This window comes from Salvelinus alpinus, chromosome 23 (genome assembly GCF_045679555.1).
Source record: "Salvelinus alpinus chromosome 23, SLU_Salpinus.1, whole genome shotgun sequence".
In the NCBI taxonomy this organism is placed as follows: domain Eukaryota; kingdom Metazoa; phylum Chordata; class Actinopteri; order Salmoniformes; family Salmonidae; genus Salvelinus; species Salvelinus alpinus.
This window is the reverse complement of record NC_092108.1, coordinates 19,902,059-19,917,561: the sequence shown is the minus strand read 5'-3', so window position 1 is coordinate 19,917,561 and position 15,503 is coordinate 19,902,059. Positions and strand designations below refer to the sequence as shown.

At 40.8% G+C, this 15,503-nt stretch overlaps 2 protein-coding genes across 2 annotated transcripts; both read right to left on the bottom strand.

Moving 5' to 3' along the window:
- Window positions 1-496: 496 nt before the first annotated feature.
- On the bottom strand, window positions 497-7,736 carry LOC139550482 (zinc finger protein 286A-like). The gene is made up of 4 exons (XM_071361407.1): window positions 7,164-7,736; window positions 4,374-4,495; window positions 4,099-4,213; window positions 497-3,897 (listed from the first exon to the last, which is right to left on the bottom strand). The coding sequence occupies exons 1-4, from the start codon at window positions 7,366-7,368 to the stop codon at window positions 2,795-2,797; spliced, it is 1,545 nt and encodes a 514-aa protein (XP_071217508.1). The 5' UTR covers window positions 7,369-7,736; the 3' UTR covers window positions 497-2,794.
- A 1,105-nt stretch (window positions 7,737-8,841) lies between these two features.
- Window positions 8,842-15,503, bottom strand: LOC139550480 (uncharacterized). The gene is made up of 4 exons (XM_071361405.1): window positions 15,063-15,503; window positions 14,859-14,980; window positions 14,584-14,698; window positions 8,842-14,366 (listed from the first exon to the last, which is right to left on the bottom strand). The coding sequence occupies exons 1-4, from the start codon at window positions 15,274-15,276 to the stop codon at window positions 13,264-13,266; spliced, it is 1,554 nt and encodes a 517-aa protein (XP_071217506.1). The 5' UTR covers window positions 15,277-15,503; the 3' UTR covers window positions 8,842-13,263.

Genomic DNA, 15,503 nt, shown 5'->3' with positions numbered 1-15,503 from the left:
AGGCAGATGTTGTTGCCATTCTGTACCTGTCCTGCAGAGGTGATGTTCAGATGTACCGATCCTGTGTAGGTGTTGTTACACATGGTCTTCCTCTGCGAGGACGATCAACTGTCCATCCTATCTCCCTGTAGCGCTGTCTTAGGCGTCTCACAGTACAGCCATTGCAATTTATTGCCCTAGCCACATCTGCAGTCCTCATGCCTCCTTGCAGCATGCCTAAGGCACGTTCACACAGATGAGCAGGGACCCCGGGCATCTTTCTTTTGGTGTTTTTCAGAGTCAGTAGAAAGGCCTCTTTAGTGTCCTAAGTTTTCATAACTGTGACCTTAATTGCCTACCGTCTGTAAGCTGTTAGTGTCTTAACGACCGTTCCACAGGTGCATGTTCATTAATTGTTTATGGTTCATTGAACAAACATGGGAAAGTGTTTAAACCCTTTACAATGAAGATCTGTGAAGTTATTTGGATTTTTAAGAATTATCTTTGAAAGACAGGGTCCTGAAAAAGGGACATTTATTTTTTTGCTGAGTTTAGATGGGTAAAAAAAAAAGCAGACATTGAATATCCCTTTGAGCATTAATTACACTTTGGATGGTGTATCAATACACACAGTCACTACAAAGATAAAGGCGTCCTCAGTACCCAGACTTCCTAACTCAGTTGCCAGAGAGGAAGAAAACTGCTCAGGTATTTCACGACGAGGCCAATGGTGACTTTAAAACAGTTAGAGTTGAATGACTGATAGGATCAAATGGAGGACGGCTTAACATTGTAGTTACTCCACAATACTAACCTAAATGACAGTGTGAAAAGAAGGAAGCCTGTACAGAATAAAAATATTCCAAAACATGCATCCTGTTTGCAATAAGGAACTAAAGTAAAACTGCAAAAAATGTGGCAAAGAAATAAACTTTATGTCCTGGCTATAATAACAATAACCTAAAACACAACGCCAAATATACACTGGAGTTGCTTACAAGACAACATTAAAATGTTAATGAGTGGCCTAGTTACAGTTGACTTAAATCTGCTTGAAAATCTACGGCAAGACTTGAAAATTGCTGTCTGGCAATGCTCAACAACCAACTTGACAGAGCTTGAATAATTTAAAAAATAATAATGTGCAAATATGGTTAGGTTAGATTACTCGTTGGTTATTACTGCATTGTCGGAACTAGAAGCACAAGCATTTCGCTACACTCGCATTAACATCTGCTAACCATGTGTATGTGACAAATAAAATTTGAATTGATTTGAATATTGTACAATCTAGGTGTGCAAAGCACTTAAAAACTTACCCAGAAAGACTCACAGCTGTAATCGCTGCCAAAGGTGATTCTAACATGTATTGACTCAGGGGTGTGAATACTGTATTCTGTATTTAATTTTCAATGCATTTGCAAAAAACATGTTTTCACTTTGTCATTATGGGGTAGTGTGTAATTAAAAAAAAAAAATACATTTTGAATTCAGGCTGTAACACAAAGTGTGGAATAAGTCAAGGGATATGAATACTTTTTGAATGCACTGTAACTGATTTGACAGAGAAATATCAGCCAGCTAGCCTATCCCGAAACTGTGCTAGCTAGCTAGCTAGCTGCTGTCAGGTTGGCTAAACACAAGATCAACACAGGCTTTAGCCTACACATAGAACTGAATTAGCAGATCATCTTGAGATCAGGAGAAGTCAACATCAAAACTTCTAAGTCAGGCAGGTAGCCTGGTGGATAGGAGCGTTGGGCTAGTCACTAAAAGGTTGCTGGACCGAATCCTTGGGCTGACATGTTAAAAATCTGTCATCCCTGAGCAAGACTGTTCCACAGGCGCCGATGACGTGGATGTCGATTAAGGCAGCCCCCCGCTCCTCTCTGATTACCCCTAAAAAATACACATTTCAGTTGAATGCATTCAGTTGTACAACTGACTAGGTGTCCCCTATCAAACCTAGCTTAATTCACTGTTACTCACCATTGCCCCTGTTTGTTTGTTGTGATTGAAGGGCAAAGAAACATCCACATTAAACCACAAAGACAACTATTTTGGCGTTCAGGAATGGCTGCTGCATTTCTTAATGAGCACCGGAAGTATCACAAGCGGAATCAGTGAGTGCAGTTCACCTTTAAAAACGATATGCTATTTATCCTTTTATCTATAAAATGTCTTGCACAACTAACTTAAACAAATGATCACATTACTCATATATTTTGGGATCTATCCCTGTAAATGTCCTTCCCTGATGATGCTCAAGTGGACAAGGACTGTCTCATTAAATACAAGCACATTTATGTCCATCACTCTCCTCGCCGCTTCACCTCCATTACCTTTGACCTTTTTCAAAAAGAGACGAGGACTGAGGACACATCACACTATTTTCCCTACTTTAAGCCCCTCCCCCTTCATTAATTTTTTTTAGTTTCTCCCTGCTGGTGTTGTCTTGTAGTGATCAGTTTTTTTTTAGTTTCTACAATTCTAAATCGACTTTGGGTCATTGAAAAGCGCTATATAATTGTCCCATGTATTATCATTCATCTAAAAGTGCAGATTGACTCTCATGAAATCAATATGATTATTTATTATATAACATTGTTTTTATGATTTTGTGGTACAAACACACATTGTTACCAGTTGTAAATAAGTTGTTATAATGAAAGTGAGGAGCCATCAGTCAAACATGAAAACAATTTCACAAATCAATTCGGAGGAAAAACTTGTCTCAAAATACCTTCTGTACCACATTTTCAAATAGAAAGTGTTAGCAAAAAACTATGCAATTAAGTTCCTATTTGTTCTGAGACTACATTAAACTTGTGTGTGGATCCCCAGGGTATGCAGGTGCCACGTATGGAGACACTGCACACTCTCCTATGTGAGTTCTCTGATGTGACATCATTTTGGAGCGCCGGGTAAAGCATTTCCCACACTGTGTGCACTCGTAGGGCTTCTCCCCACTGTGGACCATAGCATGTCTGATCAGGTTGCACTGCTTGGTAAAACTCCTGCCACACTGTTCGCAGGTGTAAGGTTTCTCTCCGGTGTGACTCCGGAGGTGTTCTTTGAGCTGGCAGAGACGCTGGAAGCTCTTCCCACAGAAGGTGCAGCTGAAACGCCTCTCGGTGGTGCTGCCCGACCTCCACTGAGTCCTCATTCTCTTCACCATGTTAAAACTACTGCGACTCAGGCTGTATCCAGAGAAGGTGGAGGTGGTGGCCATGTTTGACCCTGTCATGCACTCACTCAATCTCACTGTTGCTTCTGAAGCCCTGTATTGATGCTGCCTTGGCTGTAGAGCTAAACTTTTTCCTTCATTATTTGAGTTCAGCATCTCACTGCTCTGTCCCTCTGGCATCTGTTGTCTAGCCTCATCAGTCAATGTACTGACATGTCTTCTCATGTGTGCTGCTGCACTGAACATGTTAGCATGTGGTTTCCATATAGAAGAGTGAAGCGATGGCCCTACATCATCTGTCATAGTAGGAACAGATGACAGCCCACTATGAGATGGGACCATTGAGATATTCTGAGAGTACTCTTCTGTGGAATGAAAGGAGAAATCTGGGTGGCCATCAGGGTCAGTGTCTCTGCCTGGATCCACAGAGGTCCACAGCTGCCCATCAGTCTCATCCATGACAAACTGGTCAGGTCCTGCCAAGGCCGTGGTCTGATCTAACTCCTCCTCTTTCACCATCACTAGGTCTAGTGAGTCCTCGTCTAGCCGGTGCTGCTCTGCGCTGAACACCTCTGTAGATGTGAGCCGGGGTGTTCCTGGTTCCTCTGGACGATCAGAATTGGGGTAATGTTCCACTGAGTCTTTGTGAGATATATTGGGTTGTGTGATGAAGTCCTCATCACAGTGCCGTTGCTCAAAGGATGGTGATTTCCCAGGCTTGGAACCAGACTCTAAAGATTTGGGGATAAACATAAAATAAACATTACAAAAGACCCTTAACAGCAAAACATGACTGCTTTAGAACTGACTGTGTGTACGTGCGCTACATATGCCAGAACATAAAACAACAATGTAGCAATTTGGAACGTGCATACCACCACACACAGTCTTCCATAGACAGACTGAGCCGTACCCCTTATGGTCACACCCACCCTCTCCAGTGATCCTGAGCTCTTCCTGAGGGTCAGTCTTCCACACATCCTCTGCTGTCTCCTCATCTTTGATCAGTATGGGTTCAGTCTCCACTCTCTGCTCCACATCTGAAGGCTGTAACAGGGACAGAGGTTATTACTCAGGACACACACCATATCTAACCATTTTCATACTCATGAATCGCACAAAAGCGAAAAAATCTCCTGATAAGCCAATATCATAATTGATCCAAATAGGTCAGGTCTCTGTAATTGTTAAAGGTGATGTATCACACCTGGGGTTGAGAGTCCTCTTCAACAGCCAGCTCTTTGTCTCTGCACTGTGAGCTATTCCTCTGCTTATTCAAAACAATCTTGACTGGATATGAAGATCTCTCTGAAGCCACGGGGTAAAAACCTGGAAAATTATTGTTTTCAGTCAAATATTAAATAGTGGGCTATTCACACATTTGGGTTTTGCATATACAATCAATTTACTAGCCTGGAGACACAACGTAAAATGTCCTTGAATTCTACATCGGGCATAAATGAGCGTCTGGATCAGGAAAGTTCTCTCACGACCTCACAAGCCAGAATGTTGAATAAAATTATATTTTAACTTACTTTACCAGTTGTCGTTGATCCTTTTGCTGGTAGGAAAAGCGGTACGGCCAGCGGTACCGGAGTGCCAAGTCTGGGACCAAAAGGCTTCTGAACAGCTTCTACCCACCAAGCCATAAGACTGCTGTATAGTTAATCAAATGGCTTCAGTTTTTCACAATTGCTGACATTTAATCCTAGTAAAAATTCCCAGTTTTAGGTCAGTTAGGATCACCACTTTATTTTAAGAATGTGAAATGTCAGAATAATAGTAGGGAGAATGATTTATTTCATTTATCACATTCTCAGTGGGTCAGAAGTTTACATACACTAAATTAGTATTTGGTAGCATTGCCTTTAAATTGTTTAACTTGGGTCAAATGTTTCGAGTAGCCTTCCACAAGCTTCCACAATAAGTTGGGTGAATTATGGCCTATTCCACCTGACAGAGCTGGTGTAACTGAGTCAGGTTTGTAGGCCTCCTTGCTCGCACACGCTTTTTCAGTTCTGCCCACAAATTTTCTATGGGATTGAGGTCAGGGATTTGTGATGGCCACTCCAATACCTTGACTTTGCTGTCCTTAAGCCATTTTGCCACATCTTTGGAAGTATGCTTGGGGTCATTGTCCATTTGGAAGACCTATTTGCGACCAAGCTTTAACTTCCTTACTGATGTCTTGAGATGTTGCATTAATATATCCACATAATTTTCCTGCCTCATGATGCCATCTATTTTGTGAAGTGCACCAGTCCCTCCTGCAGCAAAGCACCCCCACAACATGATGCTGCCACCCCCGTGCTTCACGGTTGGGATGGTGTTCTTCGGCTTGCCAAACAGTTTTGGCCAAACAGTTCTATTTTTGTTTCATTAGACCAGAGGACATTTCTCCAAAAAGTACGATCTTTGTCCCCATGCACAGTAGTCTGGCAAACCGTAGTCTGGCTTTTTTTAATGGCGGTTTTGGAGCAGTGGCTTCTCCATGCTGAGCAGCCTTTCAGGTTATGTCGATATCGGACTCGTTTTACTGTGGATATAGATACTTTTGTACCTGTTTCCTCCAGCATCTTCACAAGGTCCTTTGCGGTTGTTCTGAGATTGATTTGCACGTTTCGCACCAAAGTACGTTCATCTCTAGGAGACAGAACTCCTTCCTGAGCGGTATGACGGCTGCATGGTACCATGGTGTTCATACTTGCATACTATTATTTGTACAGATGAACGTGGTACCTTCAGGCATTTGGAAATTGCTCCCAAGGATGAACCAGACTTGTGGAGGTCTACAATTGTCTTTCTGAGGTCTTGGCTGATTTCTCTTGATTTTCCCATGATGTCAAGCAAAGAGGCACTGAGTTTGAAGGTAGGCCTTGAAATACATCCACAGGCACACCTCCAATTGACTCAAATTATGTGAATTAGCCTATCAGAAGCTTCTAAAGCCATGACTTAACACTCTGGAATTTTCCAAGCTGTTAAAGGCACAATCAACTTAGTGTATGTAAACTTCTGTCCCACTGGAATTGTGAAGCAATTGTTGGAAAAATTACTTGTGTCATGCACAAAGTAGATGTCCTAACCGACTTGCCAAAACTATAGTTTGTTAACAAGAAATTTGTGAAGTGGTTGAAAAACGAGATTTAATGACTCCAACCTAAGTGTATGTAAACTTCCGACTTCAACTGTATTACCTCAACTACCTTGCACATTAACTCTATACAGATATTCATTGTATCTAGTCTCATTATTGTCATTTGTGTTATTTTTATCAAAACATTTGAGCAAATTGTTCTTACTTTTTAACTCTGCATTTTTGGCAAAGGGCTCGTAAGTAAGCATTTCACGGTAAAGTCTACACCTGTTGTATTCAGCGCATGTGACAAATAAAATTTGATTGTGAGACAATATCCACAGGAAAGTATAATTAAATCAACCTTCAAAGCGCTCCCGAGTGGCGCAGCATCGCTACAGACCCTGGTTCAATCCCGGGCTGTATCACAAACGTCATTGTCACATAGTCACATAGGGCAACGCACAATTGGCCCAGCTTCATCCGGGTTTAGGGGAGGCTTTGTCCGTCATTGTAAAATAAGAATGAGTTCTTAACTGACTTGCCTAGTTAAATAAATAGTGCATTCAGATTTCTATAACCTGAAGCATGCACAAAACCATGCCGGAGTATTGCAAGTATGCATGGTGGCGTGCATGTATTTTCAAATTGTGTGCATGTTTCAGGTGATAGAAATATGAATAAACTACAAGCACTTTGAAAAGTTGATTTTATTATACTTTCCTGTGGCTCTCACACATTCCTACCTGCCAATGCCATGTAAATTAAACTATTGTTTACATTCTGATTGGTAGAGATCGTGAGAGTCAACTTTCCTGATCCAAATGCTCATTTATGCCGGACGTTGATTGCAATATAATATAACGTCGACGTTCCAGGCTATACATTTACTATAAAAAGTAACACATGAACTAACAGTACCTTTTCGTCTGCGCGTCTTCTCCAGCTCGCTCTCCATAATTTGACACTTCCTTTTCAGTACATCAATATCTCGCTGGCTTTGGGTCATTTCCAAACGTATAACAGCACAGCTATCATCTACACGTTTGTTTATTTCTGCTACAGCTGCTTTAGCTAATACCTCCAGAATGGATACCAATTGCTGCTGAAAATTGCAGCTCGCCATCTTGTCCAGCCCAAATTACAGATGCGTATTTCCTGTGTGAAGTAAATAGTATTCAATTTCCAAGATAACTTGCAAAAAACAAGCCGTATATGTTGATAAATGACAACAATGTAGTGAAGCGGGAGATACGCGGAATTGTTCTTCTTCTATGGTTCAATGGCGTTCGCAACAATGTGATGTGCATTCCGCCACCTACTGTGCGGGTGAATAATAAGGATCTCAAAAAATGAAATATGTTGGTAAAATATGAATAAAAAAATTGAAACTATCAAAAAATAAATTAACTAAACAAAATCAACCTGCTTTTCTGTAAAAAAATAAATAAAATAAAAAGTTCTAATCAGGTCCCTACACAGGCTCAAACGACTCCTGTGAGGGCGGGACATTTCCTAGCGACAATAGTCCTTGTAGTGTTTCTGCTGTGAAGTCCCTGCAATCGCTCTTCAGTTCATCTATTACCGTAAATATGAGAGTGCAACAGCCCTTCAAAAATGTTACAAATTAGCACTGGCCAGCAAATAACAGGGTATATTCTAATTTGCATATACAGTGTAAAGTAGCCATATCTATAGACAAAAAAAAATGCAGGTGGCTCACTTGGTTGTTAATCCATAACAGGCCTTCAGAAAGTATTCACAGCCCGTGGCATTTTCCACATGATGTTATGTGACAGCCTGCATTTAAAATTGATTACATTTAGATATACACACAATACCCCATATTGTCAAAGTCGACTCACTCTATGTGCAAAAATAGTGTTTTAACATGATTTTTGAATGACTACCTCATCTCTGTACCCCACACTTACAATTATCTGTAAGGTGCCTCAGTCGAGCAGTGAATTTCAAACAAATTCAATCACAAGACCAGGGAAGTTTTCCAATGCCTCACAAAGAAAGGCCCCTATTGGTAGATGGGTAAAATAAAATAAAAACATTCTAAAAGCAGACTGCACCTGTACATAGCCATCCAACTACCTCATCCCCATACTGTTATTTATTTTGCTCCTTTGCACCCCAGTATCTCTAATTGCACACTTATCTTCTGCACATCTATCACTCCAGTGTTTAATTGCTATATTGTAATTATTTCACCACTATGGCCTATTTATTGCCTTATCTCCCTTATCCTACCTCATTTGCACACATTGTATATTGACTTTTTCTATTGTATTATTGACTGTATGTTTGTTTATTCCATGTGTAACTCTGTGTTGTTGTTTGTGTCGCACTGCTTTGCTTTATCTTGGCCAGGTCGCAGTTGTAAATGAGAACTTGTTCTCAACTAGCCTACTTTGTTAAATAAAGGTGAAATAAATAAAAACATTGAATATCCCTTTGAGCATGGTGAAGTTAATACTTACACTTTGGATGGTGTATCAATACACCCAGTCACTACAAAGATACAGGTGGCCTTCCTAACTCAGTTGCAAGAGGAAGAAAACATCACAGGGATTTCACCATGAGGCCAATGTTGACTTAAAAACAGTTACATCGTTTAATGGTAACATTGTAGTCAGTGGTGGAAAAAGTACCCAATTGTCAACCTTGAGTCAAAGTAAACATACCTTAATAGAAAATGACTCAAGTAAAAGACAACCAGTAAAATACTAAAAGTATTTGGTAATAAATATACTTAAGTATCAAAAGTAAAAGTATAAATCATTTCAAATTCTTTACATTAAGCAAACCAGATGGCAATGTTCTTGTTTTTTTAGCCAGGGGCACACTCCAACAATCAGACAACTTATAAATGAAGCGTTTGTGTTTAGGGAGTCAGATCAGACGCAGTAGGGATGACCAGGGATGTACTCTTGATAAGTGTGTGAATTGGACCATTTTCCTGTCCTGCTAAGCATTCAAAATGTAACAAGTACTTTCGGGTGTCAGAGAAAATGTATGGAGTAAAAAGTACATTATTTTCTTTAGGAATGTAGTGAAGTAAAAGTAAAAAGTTGTCAAAAATATAAATAGTAAAGTAAAGATTCCCCAAAAAACAACTTAAGTAGTACTCTAAAGTATTTTTGCATAAGTACTTTACCCCACTGATTGTCATTTAGGTTAGTATTGTGGAGTAACTACAGAGTGAATTTTCTATTTAACCCTTATTTTACTAGGTAAGTTGACTGAGAACACATTCTCATTTACAGCAACAACCTGGCGAATAGTTACAGGGGAGAGGATGAATGAGTCAATTGTAAGCTGGGGATGATTAGGTGACGGTATGAGGGCAAGATTGGGAATTTAGCCAGGACACTGGGGTTAACACCCCTACTCTTACGATAAGTGCCATGGGATCTTTAGTGACCAGAGTCAGGACACCCATTTAACATCCTATCTGAAAGATGGCACCCTACACAGGGCAATGTCCCCAATCACTGCCCTGGTCCATTGGGATATTTTTTCAGACCAGAGGAAAGGGTGCCTCCTACTGGCCCTCCAACACCACTTCCAGCAGCATCTAGTCTCCGATGCAGGGTGGTATGCTGCTAGAAATGAAGGATGCTTGTACAGAATAAAAATATCCCAAAACACGCATCTTGTTTGCAATAAGGTACTATAGTAAAACTGCAAAAAATGTGGCCAAGAAATTAACTTTATGTCCTGAATACAAAGCGTTTGTGGCAAATCCAACACCCATCACTGAGTACCACTCTTCATATTTTCAAGCATGGTGGTGGCTGCATCATGTTATGGGTATGCTTGTCATCATTTACTATATCCACAGTAAAACGAGTCCTATATCGACATAACCTGAAAGGCTTTGGAGAAATGTCCTCTGGTCTGATGAAACAAAAATAGAACTGTTTGGCCATAATGACCATTGTTATGTTTGGAGGAAAAATGGGGAGGCTTGCAAGCCGAAGAACACCATCCCAACCGTGACGCACAGGGGTGGCAGCATCATGTTGTTGGGGTGCTTTGCTGCAGGAGGGACTGGTGCACGTCACAAAATAGATGGCATCATGAGGAGGGAAAAGATTGGATATATTGAAGCAACATCTCAAGACATCAGTCAGGAAGTTAAAGCTTGGTCGCAAATGGGTTTTCCAGATGGACAATGACCCCAAGCATACTTCCAAAGTTGTGGCAAAATGGCTTAAGGACAACAAAGTCAAGGTATTGGAGTGCCCATCACAAAGCCCTGACCTCAATCCTATCGAAAATGTGTGGGCAGAACTAAAAAAGCGTGTGCGAGCAAGGAGGCCTACAAACCTGACTCAGTTACACCAGCTCTGTCAGGAGGAATGGGCCAAAATTCACCCAACTTATTGTGGGAAGCTTGTGGAAGGCTACCCGAAACATTTGACCCAAGTTAAACAATTTAAAGGCAATGCTACCAAATACTAATTGAGTGTATGTAAACTTCTGACCCACTGGGAATGTGATGAAAGAAATTAAAGCTGAAATAAATCATTATCTCTACTATTATTCTGACATTTCACATTCTTAAAATAAAGTGGTGATCCTAACTGACCTAAGACAGGGGATTTTTACTAGGATTAAATGTCAGGAATTGTGAAAAACTGAGTTTAAATGTATTTGGCTAAGGTGTATGTAAACGTCTGACTTCAACTATATGTGTATTACATTTAGTCAAATGTTTAGTATTTGGTCCCATATTCCTAGCACGCAATGACTAAATCAAGCTTGTGGCTCTACAAACTTGTTGGATGCATTTGCAGTTTGTTTTGGTTGTGTTTCGGATTATGTTGTGCCCAATAGAAATGAATAGTAAATAATGTATTATGTCATTTTGGAGTCACATTGTAAATGAGATTTTTAAAAATAAAAAATAGGTTATTAAAATAAAATAAAAATGAGGAGCCCTTAACAGTCAAACATGAAAAACCTTTCACAAATGAAGTAGGAGGAAAAAGCTTGTCAAAATGTCTCAAAATACCTTATGTACCAAATTTTCCCATAGAAAATGTTGTCCAAAAAATGATGCAATTATTAACTTTGTTCCATCTGGTCTGAGACGACATTAAACTTCTGTGTGGATCCCCAGGGTATGCGGGTACCATATATTGAGACGTTGGAGGCTGCTTATGGTAGAGAAATTCATATTAAATTATCTAGAAACAGCTCTGGTAGACATTTCTGCAGTCAGCATGCCAATTGCACGCTCCCTCAAAACTTGAGACATCTGTGGCATTGTGTTGTATGACAAAACTGCACATTTCAGAGTGGCCTCTTATTGTCCCCAGCACAAAGTGCACCTCTGTAATGATCATGCTGTTTAAATCAGCTTCTTGATATGCTACCTAACCTAAACCCTGTCAGGTGGATGGATTATCTTTACGTTTTGATAACCATGTAAATCTCTCTCGGACAAGGTGACTTTTATCAATATATTCGGCTCTATTTACTCTCAAATTCGAAAATGCTAATTAGCGTCAATGTAGACATCATGCAAAACTACAAATCCCTGCAAGCTCCTGCATGTCATGTCAAATCAAATCAAATTTATTTATATAGCCCTTCTTACATCAGCTGATATATCAAAGTGCTGTACAGAAACCCAGCCTAAAACCCCAAACAGCAAGCAATGCAGGTGTAGAAGCACGGTGGCTAAGAAAAACTCCCTAGAAAGGCCAAAACCTAGGAAGAAACCAGGCTATGAGGGGTGGCCAGTCCTCTTCTGGGGTGGCCATGTCATCTCTAACTGACGCCTTTGCTAACAGGTATTGTGTCAACTTACAACTTGCACAAGACAGTTCACAGAACTATCAATTGAAAAACATTTTGCCAGTTTATTCATTTCTACATTTAACTAACAGATAGTTAATCCAGAGATTCTTATCTTTGCCTCAACAGTCTCGTCTAGATCACCATGACATTTGTAGTTCTTATGATAGCCACATTAGCAGCTAATTACCATTACATTTTGGGGGGGTAAATACAGGCGAATATATTGATAAAAGTCACCTTGTCCTTGAGATATTTACACGGTTATCAAAATGTTGAGCCAGGGTAAGCCTACATGAAACACAGCCCTTATTTTAAGTGTTTCTAAAATCCCCAATGGGAAACATTTATGGTGGAAAAACAATAGAAACCATTTTAGTTTGACCACTAGGTTTTATGGGTATTATGACTCATACTGTGGTACTCTATTCATTAGTAGGCAAACTAAGACGTCTTCCCCTTCTTGATAGCCCCCCTTTTGGCGAGGAAGCACAAGTGTATCCTAGCACAGAAGAGTTTTGACATATGTGCCACACACCCTTTGAATCAGCTGCTGTATTGTCGTCGGAGAAAAGCATGCACACATTTAAAAACAATATGCTACTTAACCTTTTATCTATAAAATGTATTGCAAAACTAACTTAATTTTTTCATCACTTTACACAATTATCTTGGGATCCACCCCGGTAAACGTCCTTTGCCTGATGGATAAGGACCAACTCATTCCATAAAAGCACATTTTCGTCCACATCACTCTCCTCACCCACTCTTCTCCATTATCTTTGACCTTTTTTCCAAAGGAGGCGAGAGAGGACCAGGGAGAAAAGACGCAGGAGTTGAGCAAATCTAATTTTAAAAAATTACCTACACATCACACTCTTTTCCTTACTTTAAGCCCCTCCCCCTTCTCTTTGTTTCTCCTGCTGTTAGTCTGGTGTTGTCTTGTTGTGATCATTTAAAAACAATTTTAAAAAATCTACAATTGTAAAGCGATTTTGGGTCATTGAAAAGCGCTACATATAGGTCTCATGTATTAGTATTATTGATCTAAAAAACGGATTGACTCAAAATCAAGCTTTCAACAGTCAAACAAGAAAAGCACAAATCAATTGGGAGGAAAAGCTTGTCAAAATACCTTCTGTACCACATTTCCATGTAGAAAGTGTTACAGAAAAACTGAAATTATGTTCCTATTTTTCCGAGACTACATTAAACTTGTGTGTGGATCCCCAGGGTATGCTGGTACCACGTATTGAGAACCTGGGCTCTCTCCTATGTGAGTTCTCTGATGTGATGTCATTTTGGAGCGCCGGGTGAAGCACTTCCCACACTGTGTGCACTCGTATGGCTTCTCCCCGCTGTGGACCATAGCATGTCTGATCAGGTTGCACTGCTGGGTAAAACTCCTGCCACACTGTTCGCAGGTGTACGGTTTCTCTCCGGTGTGACTCCGGAGGTGTACTTTGAGCTGGCAGAAACGCTGGAAGCTCTTCCCACAAAAGGTGCAGCTGAAACGCCTCTCGGTGGTGCTGCCCGACCTCCACTGAGTCCTCATTCTCTTCACCATGTTAAAACTACTGTGACTCAGGCTGTATCCAGAGAAGGTGGAGGTGGTGGCCATGTTTGACCCTGTCATGCACTCACTCAATCTCACTGTTGCTTCTGAAGCCCTGTATTGATGCTGCCTTGGCTGTAGAGCTAAACTTTTTCCTTCATTATTTGAGTTCAGCGTCTCGCTACTCTGTCCCTCTGGCATCTGTTGTCTAGTCTCATCAGCCGATGTCCTGACATGTCTTTTCATGTGTTTTGCTGCACTGAACACGTTAGCATGTGGTTTCCATATAGAAGAGTGAAGCGATGGCCCCACTTCATTGGTCATCGTAGGAATGGATGGCAGCCCACTATGAGATGGGAAAATTGAGATATTCTGAGAGTACTCTTCTGTGGAATGAAAGGAGAAATCTGGGTGGCCATCAGGATCAGTGTCTCTGCCTGGACCCACAGAGGTCCACAGCTGCCCATCATTGTCATCCATTACAAATTGGTCAGGTCCTGCCAGGACCGTGGTCTGATCCAGCTCCTCATCTTTCACCATCACTAGGTCTAGTGAGTCTTCGTCTGGCCGGCGCTGCTCTGTGCTGAACACCTCTGTAGACGCAAGCCAGGGTGTTCCTGGTTCCTCTGGACGATCAGAATTGGGGTAATGTTCCACTGAGTCTTCTGGAGATATATTGGGTTGTGTGATGAAGTCCTCATCACAGCGCCGTTGCTCAAAGGATGGTGGTTTCCCAGGCTTGGAACCAGACTCTAAAGATTTGGGGATAAACATAAATTAAACATTATAAAAGACCCATAACAGTTGCAAAACATGACTGCTTTAGAACTGACTGTGTGCGTACGTGCACGCCATATGCCAGAACATAAAACACCCGACAGCAATGTAGCAATTTGGAATGTGCATACCACCACACCCACACAGTCTTCCATAGACAGACTGAGCAGTACCGCTTATGGTCACACCCACCCTTTCCAGTGATTCTGAGCTCTTCCTGAGGGTCAGTCTTCCACACATCCTCTGCTGTCTCCTCATCTTTGATCAGTATGGGTTCAGTCTCCACTCTCTGCTCCACATCTGTAGGCTGTAACAGGGGACTGCAATTATTCCTCTGGGCACACACCATATCTAACACTTTTTATACTCATGAATCACACAAAAGCGGTAAATTCTCCTGATATTCCAATAACAGAATTGATCCAACAGGCCAGGTCTCTATAATTGTAAAAGGTGATGTATCACACATGGAGATGAGAGTCCTCTTCAACAGCCATATTGTCTTCTCCCCACTGTGAGTTACTCCTCTGCTTGTTCAAAACAATCTTGACTGGATATGAAGATCTCTCTGATAACATGGGGTAAAAACCTGGAAAATAATTGTGTTCAGTCACACATTTGTGTTTTTATTCATTTGTTCATGATGCAATCAAATTACAGTGAAGTACTACCTTTTCTCCTGACTCGTCCTCGTGTCTTCTTCAACTCGCTCTCCATCATTTGACACTTCCTTTTCAGTACATCAATATCTCGCTGGCTTTGGGTCATTTCCAAACGTATAACGGCACAGCTATCATCTACACGATTGTTTATTTCTGCTACAGCTGCTTTAGCTAATACCTCCAGAATGGATACCAACTGCGCCTGAAAATTGCAGCTGGCCATCTTGTCCAACCCAGGATTCTCTGTGATTAAGTAAATAGAATACAATTCTCTAACTAGCCAATGTGTAAGAAACAATCAGTTTATTTAAAGTTCTAACACTATGGCAAATGGCCCAATTTGGCATGTGTAAAAAGAGATCGAGTAACGCAAACAATGTTGTTGATAAATGGCAGCAATGTTGGAAGTGGGATATTCGTATGTAATCGCACTTCCGTTCAACTCATAAG

Bases quoted from the DNA above. Each gene is read 5' to 3' on its own strand.
- LOC139550482 (XM_071361407.1), bottom strand. From the start codon at position 7,368: ATGGCGAGCTGCAATTTTCAGCAGCAATTGGTATCCATTCTGGAGGTA. The intron at 4,496-7,163 runs GTACTGTTAGTT...ATAATTTTCCAG, and splicing joins GAAGACGCGCAGACGAAAAG to GTTTTTACCCCGTGGCTTCA. The intron at 4,214-4,373 runs GTGTGATACATC...TCCCTGTTACAG, and splicing joins AAGAGGACTCTCAACCCCAG to CCTTCAGATGTGGAGCAGAG.
- LOC139550480 (XM_071361405.1), bottom strand. From the start codon at position 15,276: ATGGCCAGCTGCAATTTTCAGGCGCAGTTGGTATCCATTCTGGAGGTA. The intron at 14,699-14,858 runs GTGTGATACATC...CCCCTGTTACAG, and splicing joins AAGAGGACTCTCATCTCCAT to CCTACAGATGTGGAGCAGAG. The intron at 14,367-14,583 runs GTGGGTGTGACC...CCAAATCTTTAG, and splicing joins GCTCAGAATCACTGGAAAGG to AGTCTGGTTCCAAGCCTGGG.